At 40.2% G+C, this 11,080-nt stretch overlaps 1 protein-coding gene across 1 annotated transcript; it reads left to right on the top strand.

Moving 5' to 3' along the window:
* Window positions 1–3,439: 3,439 nt before the first annotated feature.
* On the top strand, window positions 3,440–4,171 carry LOC125475034. The gene is made up of 2 exons (XM_048579370.1): window positions 3,440–3,739; window positions 3,977–4,171. The coding sequence occupies exons 1-2, from the start codon at window positions 3,440–3,442 to the stop codon at window positions 4,169–4,171; spliced, it is 495 nt and encodes a 164-aa protein (XP_048435327.1).
* Window positions 4,172–11,080: the final 6,909 nt, after the last annotated feature.

Genomic DNA, 11,080 nt, shown 5'->3' with positions numbered 1-11,080 from the left:
GACCTAATGGGCCTTTCGGTTCTCGACAACATGGAAATCAGCATAGTCCATGTCTTACCTGCCGAATTCCAGCCAACCATATCCCAGCCAAATTTCCTGGACGACGACGTGGTTATCGAGGAGGTTACGTAAGTCGATTTTATGGCCACCGAAGAGATTGGGCAAATAAGCAGGGAAAATAAACTTAAAGCAGCTCTTGTTGAATTGTTTCCTTGTTCCTCACCAGTTAATCTTCATCATTTAAAGTCGTTGTATGTTATGACTCATATTAAATGATACCCGATTTCTAAATTTTTTGTCGATTGTGGAACAACGGTCAACATCATGCCCATTTCTATCATGAAGGCATTACGCCGCTCCAATGATGAACTCATTCCATCAAGGGTAACCATGAATAGTTTCGATGGTGACAAATCTCAAACTAAGGGAGTGCTTCCTTTAGAGGTGATGATTGCATGTTGAAATCACACGACCGAATTCTTTATAGTGGATTAAAAAATCGAGTATAATGCATTGCTTGGTCAGGATTAGATCCATCAAATTGGCTGTATCTCCTCGTCACTGCATCACGTTCTTATCTTCTGGGATGGCAAATCAACTGTGGTTTAAATAGTCGAGAATCAATCGTTTGAGGCGAATATGATTCAAGCTCGTTATTATGATGATTATGTTAGCTACATTACCCTGTAAGGTTTCAACGAAGAAGGACAGTCGACTCATATTTCAGTTCAGAAAGCCATCGAAGTTGGTGCCGAGACTGTTCAACAAGATTCGGTGAGACACAGGTTGGCTAACTTAATTGATAGTCCCGATGTCTAATACTAGACAGGATAAATGCCAAGCCATGGTTTCATCTACCATGAAGCACCTACTAGCCCATTGGTCTGCTATTTCCAAGCAACTAAATTTTGGCGTGAACTTAATAGAGTTCATTGCCGAATGAACAACAGTCCAATGTTGTCCTTTGATAAAGTTCAAGCTACCCCAGCCGAGCTCGAAGACAGTCAGCCCTCAGTCAAAGATCTGTTAGAAGAAGTAAATGTTGGAACGGTTACCCTAACCTATGAAAACTGAGCTTTGTAAATTACTCAAAGAATTTAAAGATTGTTTTGCTTGGAGTTACCATGAGATGCCTAGTTTAGATCGAACACTTATCGAGCACGAATTACGCATCAAGGCTGGTTGTAAACCTTTCCGCCAACCCCTTCGAGGATTCTCAACCGAAGTACAACTCGACATAAAAGATGAACTCGTTCGACTTTTAAAGGTTGGGTTTATTCGGACGACTCGATATGTCAAATGGTTGGAAAATATCGTCCCAGTTTTAAAAAATAGTGGTGCTCTACGTATTTGCATCTATTTTCATAATTTAAATTTGGCAACCTTTAAAGACGAATATACAATGCAAATTTCAGATTTGTTAATCGACGCAGCGGCAAAGCACGAGATGTTATCCTTCATGGATGGCTATGCTGGTTATAATTATATTTCCATTACTGAGGCCAATGTTCACAAAACTGCTTTTCGTTGCCCGGGGGCACTCGGGACTTACGAATAGGTCATCACACCGTTCAACCTTAAAAACGTCAGTGCCACATACCAACGTGCTATGAATACTATTTTCCATGACTTAATTGGCACCATCGTTGAGGTATATATCGATGATGTTGTGGTCAAATAGAAGTGCCACCGAACATATTTGGATGGTCTTCGACAAGCTTTCCTTCGTATGCGCCGACATAACCTTAAAATGAACCTTGTCAAGTGCATCTTTGGTGTATCGACAGGCAACTTCTTAGGTTTCCTCGTACATCACTGCGGCATCGAGGTGGATGCAAATAAAGCTCGAACAATCATTGATGCTCCACCCCGAACAGCTAAGAAGCAATTATAATCATTACTCGGTAAAATCAATTTCCTCCGCCGTTTCATTTCTAATTTAGCAGGGAAGATGAAAGCTTTCTCCATGCTCTTGAAACTTAAGGATTTTGACAAATTCAAATGACGTAAGGAACACCAAGATGTTTTTACGCAAATCAAGGTCTCCCTCATTACCTCACATGTCCTTGTGCCACCTCAGCGCAGCAAACCCCCCAAGCTGTATATCTCGACGGCCGAATAATCCATTGGCTGTCTTCTTGCACAAGACAACGAAACAGGGTGGGAGCAAGCCATTTTTTACCTTAGCCAAAATCTTAACCCCATTGAGATAAATTATCCACCAGTTGAGAAACTCTATTTAGCTTTGTTATTTGCTGTGTCTAAGCATAGGCATTACATGCTCCCTTCTGTTACGTAAGTTATAGCCTAGACATATGTTATTTGCTACATGCTCACTCAGCCGATAGTAAAAGGCCGAATTGGGATATAGACAATGGCGTTGTCCAAATTCAGTCTGCAATACGTACCCTATAAATTCTTCAAAGGACAGGCACTGGCCTATTTGTTAGCTCAACACCCCTCTTCATACTGTTTTGGGGGCAACGACGTCGAAATTGGCATTGTGGAAACACGTGATAATTATTGGACGATGTATTTTGATGGCTTTAGTACCTCGACCTCAGCTGGCGTTGGAATCGTCATCCAGTCCCTTGATCGCTACCAATGGTATTTTTCTTTCAGATTGGATTTCGACTATACAAATAATTAGGCTGAATATGAGGCCCTTATTATCGGCCTTAATGTCCTTCACGACTTGAGGGCAGCCGTTGTATTCGTACTTGGCGATTCAGAACTTGTGATTAACCAACTCAATGAGACTTTTCGTTGCATGAGTTGCACTCTGGCACCCTATCACATGGTTGTCAGCTATTTAGTCGAATCGTTTACAACCATTACATTCAAGTATATCTCATGAGCTCGAAATACTGACGCAAATGAACTGGCTCAAATAACCTCTGGGTACAACTCTTGGGAGGTGAACTAGGTTGGGTCATACCAATAGTGCGTGGTCCGCGCCCAGCCTTGGTTAATCAGTAAGCTTTCCAAAAAGACCACGTGATCCGTACACGAGTAATGTCCTTACCTTTATTGTTGGAATGAGAGGAACCTGCAGATATATGCGCGGTTGAGACATTACCAGACGACTGGAGAAGATAAATACGACCGCAAGACAAGGGTATATACCACGAATTAAGCAATGTATCAGAATGAGCTACGCCGAAAAAGTGAAGACGGCTTATTGTTATTATGCCTCGGCTCGAAAGAAGCCGCCCAAGCTATTACAGAAGTACACGAAGGAATATGCGGGGCTCATCAATCCAGACACAAAACAAGGTGGTTACTCCGTCGACACGGCTATTTCTGGTCGAGTATATTGAAAGATTATATCGAATACGCGCGAGGTTGTGTACAATGTCAAATCCATGGGCCCGTACAGAGAGTCTCGACCGAATTACTTCACTCGGTCACCAAACTGTGGCCATTTAGAAGATAGGCTATGAATGTGATCGATAAAATTACGCCATCTTCTGGGTCAGCAAAGCATGCATGGATACTCGTTGCGACGCACTACTTCACCAAATGGGTCGAAGCAAAGTTATACTCTGAGTTAACCTTTAAAGAGGTTTGTAATTTTGTGGATGAAAACATCGTGACAAGATTCGACGTGCTAGAAATGATTATAACTGAAAACGACGCAATTTTCACGACGGACAAGTTCAGAGAATACACGGCGAGTGTAAAAATTTGGCTCGTTCAGTCCACGTTGTATTACCCACAGGAAAATGGACATGCTGAAGTAAGTAATAAAGTTTTAATCTGTATCCTTGAGAAAATGATAAAAGAAAAACCTGGTATGTGGCATTTAAAGTTAAACGAGGCATTATGGGCATATCGAACTTCACTCTGATCAGTAACAGGGACAACCCCATATACGTTGACTTATAGACATGACATCATGCTACTAGTCGAGCTAAGCATAAACTTGTTACGAGTTATCGAACAAAGCAGTTTGTTCAATGCCAAATATAATCAGGCCATGAGGCAAGAGTTGGAGGACTTGGAGGAAGCTCGACTCGATGCCTATAATATACTAGTGGTGCAGAAAAAGATTGTTGAGGGAGCTTATAATCGACGAGTTAGTCAAAAGACGTTTGGTGAAGAGGAATTAGTATGGCAAACCGTGTTACCAATACGAATAAAAGACCCTGGATTTGGGAAATGGTCGTGAAATTGGGAATGACCATTCGTCGTCCACAAAATCCTTGGCAAATGGGGCATACCACCTCAGGGATCGAATTGGTTTGGTTCATAAATTGCCAATCAATGGAAAATTCTTAAAGAAATATTATCTGATCACTTGGGAAATGCAAGAATAAAAGATTTTATTGATTTTCAAAGGGTGTACAAGTAAAGTTACAAAAGTCAATCGGCATACAAGCCAGCATAAAAATCCTGGGGGGGTTGAAGGAAGGAAAGTTTCAAGAGTGGCTTTCAGTTCCAGCCACTTCACTTCACCCATCGTAACCTCGGCTTGTCATGTTCTTTTATCAAGCTTTAGTTATCACATCCCAGTCTCGACTCTGCCGTAGCATGAGATTGTCCGCTTTAGGCCCCGATCATGCCCTCACGATTTTATTTTTGGGAATTCACATGAGAACTTCCCAGTGGATCACCTATCCTAGGAATGCTCTCACCCAAACTCGCTTAACTTTGGAGTTCTGATAGAACCCGAAGCCAATAAGTTCCCAAAAGGCTTCGTGTTATAGGAGGTGGGCATGTACATATAAGGCACATCACCCCCTCTCCGTTGGTCGATGTGGGATGTTACAATCCACCCTACTTAGGAGACCGACGTCCTCGTCTGCACACTTGCACCACACAGCAAAGTGGCTCTACTACCATTCTATCACATCCCAGTCTCGACTCCGCCGTAACACGATATTGTCCGTTTTAGGCCTCGACCACGCCCTCACGGTTTTGTTTTTGTGTTTTGTAGGATTTGTCAAGCAAAAAAAAAAAAAAAAAAAAAAAAAAAAAAAGGCTACAAGTTGTAGCGGAAAGGGAGGAAAAAAGGCAAGGCAACAACGTTGGGGAAGGAGGAAATCTTGGCATTCTCTTCTTTCGGTTTTATCTTCTTAAACTAATGTCTTTCTTTTGGTTTAATTTAAGAATTATGTGTAACTAATTTTTAGAAGTGAGGGGTTGTTTTGAAGCCCCAAATATGATTGCAAGTTTGATATGACATTTCGTTTGAATTACTTTTATGAATGGATGAAAATTGGTTCACTACTTGTCTCAGTGATGAAGTCTTTATATGTTTTCTATGGATGCCTACTTAGTAAGCATATCTAGAATTCTAACACTATGAATATGTGTGTGCCTGCCCTTGTCGAATAAGGACCTACATATGTTCTAGAGTAGTACTTGTTAATTGCGATTTAACATGTGAACCAATTTCTGGGATAAGTAAGACAATGCTAGTATTTACGATGCCGTGTGATGACTTAAACTCTTTTCGTTCTTAATGATTTCTACTTGTTAAATCTATGAACACGCCATTCTAGATTGCATGCTAGGGACTAATTTAAGTTGCAAACGCCATTCTCTTAACATACTACATAGGAAAGAGTAATAGGTTGTTCTAACATTGAGCCAACTTGAGCATCTTCATCCGGAAATAGAAGGAATTTGAAAGAAACATAAGATGTTTGCATGATTATTTGGTGGTGGATAGTAATTTCCCTAGCCCGTTTTTCTTAACTTGTGAACTACAAACTATTTTTATTACTTAAAATATGTTTTTGTCCTTTTTTTGTTCGATTTAATTTAAATAGCAAATCAACTCCAAAAATCTCAAAAATTTGTGTGAGTGTAACTCTATGTGTCTAGTATCTTCATAGAAAATTTTGTAGACTTTAGATAAGTGTAAGTCGGTCTAATAATTATTTTTCGGTGACTGGTTAGTAGGGACAGTAACCCAGTTTTTGTGACATTTTAAGTAGTTAGATAAAACAATCTTCTGCGGGAAAAACCCTTATTTTTATATGCTACAATTGACAAATCTTAGTGTTAATAAAAAAAATCAATAGGACATTTGTGTGCTACTTTGTGGTGTGCTTTTAATCCTATCAAAGGTACCATCGTAGACATTAATCTTCATACGCGCCGTTCTAAGGAATGGTCTTCCAAATATAAGACGAAGTGTAGTAAGCATAGGGTCATGTTCCATCTCAAGAACAAAAAAGTCAGCGGGAAAAATTGGCTCATTCACTTGCACAAGCACATCCTCCAATAGGCCTTTGGGATATCTATTTGAACGATCTGCCAACTGGATTACTACCTTTGTTTCCTTCAAGTCTCCAAGGTTCAATGATTCACACATTGAATATGGCATCTGATTGATGGATGCCCCCAAATCACACAATGCTCTCCCAAACTCTTTCTCTCCAATTACACATGGAATGGTAAAGCTACCGGCATCCTTCAACTTCGGTGGCAGCTTCCTTTGCAAAACAGCTAATACTTCCTCGCTTAATGCCATAGTTTCTTGATCATTGGATCTCCTCTTGTTCGTACAAAGCTCTTTAATGAACTTTGCATACTTAGGCACTTGTTTTATGGCATCTAAAAAAGGTAAGTTCACTTGGACTTTCTGGAAAGTATCCAAGATTTCCTTATCAGTTTGCTCTTTCTTAGACTTCATAAACCTACGAGGAAAAGGAACAGGGATACATGAGTAAAATTAATTTTGAACTTCTTTACTTACTTTATCAGAATCTTTTTTGTTCTATTCTGTACCTTTAGGAAACTTTTCAGTTTCTGTTGAAGGCTCATCTTGCTCAAGATTTTTGGTTTGTAGCTCCCTTTGCTCATTTATATCTTTTCTTGTCCTCTTTTGTATCATCGGCTACTCAAAAACTTCTTTTCCACTCCTTAAAGTCACAACATTCATTTGCTCTGCATTTAGATTCACCACAGTTTGGCTAGGCAACCTTCCTCATTGGTGTTGTTGCCTCATTAAACTTGTTAACTGACTCATTTGGTGCTCAAGGTTTTCAATTGCTTTGTCTATTTTTTGTTGATAAGATAGAGTAGAGTTAGCTAAGGAAGCAATTAAATCCTCAAAAGACTTACTAGAAGCTTGTTGTTATTGAGGCTGAAATTGTGCATGATGTCTTGATTGAAAGAAGCCAGGTGGATGGTTATAGTTGTTGGCAACAAATTGTTGTCCATTGTCTTGATTATTACACTTAAGTGTGGATGACTGCGCCACCCCGCGTTATAGTCGTTGGAGTATGGATCATACTTTTACCTTTGTTGCCCTTGAATCCCTCCTAACTCATTAGCCTGCTCAAGACCACCTTGATCCATCAACGAAGGGCACATGTCTGTGGCATGTCCCATCATTGAACATACACCGCACACCTATTTTGGAGACACCATAACCTGTTGCACAAGATTAGTCAAGTTTTGTAATTCAATACTAGAATTAGCACTTACCTCGTTAATTTTCTTAAAAGGTAGCTCATTTCTCCCTCCAAATTGTCGTGTGTTGCTAGCAATGTTCTTTAACAATGCCTTAGCATTAGTTGCTGTCTTGTCCATTAATGCTCATCCACTTGCTGCATCAAACATTACACGATCAGTACCACGCAATCCTTCATAAAAGTACTGTATTAGAAGATGCTCTGAAATTTGATGATTAGGACAAGATGTAACCAAATGCGTGAACTGCTCATAGTAATCTCCAAAAGGTTATCCATGTTGTTGTCGGATTGCACATATGTCTTTCCTTATACTTGCAGCTTTTGTGGCTGGAAAATATTGCTCCAAGAATGCTTGCTTCACCTGGTTCCATGTGTTCATTGATCCCAGAGGTAAATTGTAAAGCCACTCTTTTGTCTTAGCTTCTAATGTAAATGGGAATGCCCTCAACTTGACCTGCTCCTCATCCATATTTGTTGGTCTCATTCTCGAGCATACCACATGAAATTCCATGAGATGTTTGTTGGCATCCTCTGTTGAGAAGCCATAGAACTTAGGCAAGTAGTGAATCATGCCGGACTTAAGCTCAAATCCTCCTTCTGTATTTGGATATGTGATGCACAATGGTTGTTGATCCATATTTGGTGTTGCCAACTCCCTCAAAGTGTGGTTATCAGCCATGCCTTCTTGTGGGTCTTCCTCTTCTTCTGAACTCAAATGTGGTAGAGAAGATGGTGATAAAGAACTGATGCATGCTTCTGCTTGATTTTTCTTTGAAGTTGTCGAAGTGTTCGTTCAAGCTCAGGATCATAGGAAACTAGATCAATGTTCTTGGACCTTCGAGTATGCATATAGTTTGATAAGATTAAAAGCACACCACAAAGTAGCACACAAATGTCCTATTGATTTTCCTTATTAACATTAAGTTTTGTCAATTGTGGCATATGAAAGTAAAGGTCTTTCCTGCGTAAGATTGTTTTATCTAACTACTTAAAATGTCACAAAAATTGGGCTATTGTCCCTACTGACCAGCCATCGAAAAATAATTATTAGACCGACTTACACTTACCTAAAGTCCACGAAATTTTATATGAAGACACTAGACACACAGAGATACACATGTGGAGCTAAAAATAATCAAGAGATAACGCGTGGATTTTTTGGTGGAAAAGACAAAATTACCCCTGAAGAGCACTAGAATTCCCGTGCGCAAGTAGTGGACAATCATACCACAATCAAGTCAAAAGTGCCCAAAATAGGTATTTATTCAAAACCTATTTCATCCATCTTCTCCACATGGTAACCCCCAAAACATTCCTTTTAAATTATGTTAATTAGCTAATTAATAGATTTATTACCTAACTAATCTATTAATGGCTAATTAAACTACCAATTAACTACAAAATACACTAAAAAACACCACAAAGGGTCCGGCCACCTTCTCCCCCCATGCCTTATATATACTACCCCATTTTCTCTAAAAGCCTAGGTCTACACTTTTGCTAAATACTCAAAATTCTCCAAACACTTTTTCTCTCTAAATTCTAACTTTGGCATCAAAGGTTCTTCAACCAAAGCCCCCTCATTCATCGTGGGTGCGTGAGGTTCTTGGCCATGGCCTAAGGTGTTATTTGTTGTATTGGTGCAATTTTGTCCAAGAACAAGGGGGAAGAAATTTGCATTGATCTATCACCATGGCTCATAACTGTGCCAATCTTGTACCATGGCTCCCAGCCATGCCGATCTTGCCATGTGGCTTGTGCCAACCAAACCTCAAAAAGGCACATAACGAAACACCTAATGATGGCATAATAATTCTGGGAGCAGCTCACTGCGCTTACACATTTACGCGGGGTCCACAAGCAGTTCAAAGTCTCAAGCAGATCGCCTAACATGACCTCGCAGGCTAAAGATTATTTCGATTATCCTAGCAGTCCAGCTTTCCTCAGCTGCACTCATGACAACAACTTCTATGCTAAACCAATTCCCTGACACCCATATGGGTCTGCTCTCCAGTGCGAGAGGATAAACTAATTGCTTGCCGATGCGAGAGGGTAAACTAATTCCCCGACACCCATATAGGTATACTATCTAGTGCGAAAGGATAAACTAATTGCTTTCCTGTGCGAGAGGGTAAAACCAATTCCCCAACACCCATATGGGTCTGCTCTCCACCCATATGGGTTTGCTCTCCAGTGCGATAGGGTAAACCAATTCCCTGACACCCATATGGGTTTGGTTTCCAGTGCGAGAGGATAAACTAATTGCTCTCCAGTGCAGAGGGTAAACCAATTCCCCGACACCCATATGGGTCTGCTCTCTAGTGCGAGATGATTAACTAATTGCTCTCTAGTGCGAGAGGGTAAACTAAATCCTTGACACCCATCTGAGTAAGCTCTCTAGTACGAGAATGCCACATAGCTCAAAAGATCGAATGCCTGAAGATCAACTAGGCAGTAAATGGTCAGGGGGCAACAACCACTTTTACACTTAACAGTTCGCTCATCCGACACTTCATCTTCAGTAGCTCTGATCTTGGTAGCTCCATACTTGACTACTCCATCTACGATAGTTGAGAAATCAAACTTAAACAGTTTCCTCATTTTGGCAAGCATCCCAAACGTGGCAGCCTAAACTGTTGCACATGCCACTCCACTTCCTCTGTCCATACCGAGCCAATCCTTGGCTTTAATCAAGCCGAGCAGCACAAGCAATGGCCTCTACCACACCACCCTGAAGGCTGCCCCATGGCAGCACCTCCCAAGAAGAAGACAAGGAGAATTAAGTTTTTCTTACATTGGTGCTGCGTGAAGAAGACAAAGAAATCAACGAAAGACGGTTCTTTGCATGGGCAAGCAAAGAAGAGTGCTAAGGAGGAGGAACAAATATCCTCTAGCTTTCTCTCTTTCTTGTAGGGATAAATAATTGCCCTCCGAAGTTGATTTAATCCCCTACTTAAGGTAGGCTTAAATATGCTTTGAAGATGATTTATTTCCCTTTCCTAGAAGAATCTAATTCTAATTCCAAGTCCAAGAGAAAATCTGCATCAAAGTTGGAGATCTCTACACCTGCTGTCTTTCCTGTGAGCAGCCTAACAGGTGTGGGGGCATTTGTGGAGCTAAAATAATCAAGAGACAACACGTGGATTTTTGGGCAGAAAATGACAAAATTACCCTTGATATCCACCACCAAATAATCATGCAAACATGTTATGTTCCATTCAAATTCCTTTTATTTCTGGATGAAGATGCTCAAGTTGGCTCAATGTTAGAACTTAACATATTACTCTTTCTTATGTAGTATGTTAAGAGAATGACGTTTTCAACTTAACTTAGTTCCTAGCATGCAATCTAGAATGGCGTGTTCATAGATTTAACAAGTAAAAATCATTAAGAACGAAAAGAGTTTGAGTCAACACAAGGCATCATAAGTACCAGCATTGTCTTACTTATCCTAGAAATTGGTTCACATGTTAATCGCAATTAACAAGTACTACTCTAGAACATATGTAGGTCCTTATTCAACAAGGGCAGACACACACATATTCATAACATTAGAATCCTAGATATGCTTACTAAGTATGCATCCGTAGAAAACACATAAGGAATTCATTAATGAAACAAGTAGTGAATCAATTTTCATCCATTCATAA

The sequence above is a fragment of a genome, unplaced genomic scaffold, assembly GCF_019419815.1.
Source record: "Pyrus x bretschneideri cultivar Hongxiangsu unplaced genomic scaffold, Pyrus_bretschneideri_v1 Contig13, whole genome shotgun sequence".
In the NCBI taxonomy this organism is placed as follows: Eukaryota; Viridiplantae; Streptophyta; class Magnoliopsida; order Rosales; family Rosaceae; genus Pyrus; species Pyrus x bretschneideri.
The sequence above is the reverse complement of the archived record's forward strand: the minus strand, read 5'-3'. Positions and strand labels throughout refer to the sequence as shown.

Bases quoted from the DNA above. Each gene is read 5' to 3' on its own strand.
- LOC125475034 (XM_048579370.1), top strand. From the start codon at position 3,440: ATGAATGTGATCGATAAAATTACGCCATCTTCTGGGTCAGCAAAGCAT. The intron at 3,740-3,976 runs GTAAGTAATAAA...AAATATAATCAG, and splicing joins AGGAAAATGGACATGCTGAA to GCCATGAGGCAAGAGTTGGA.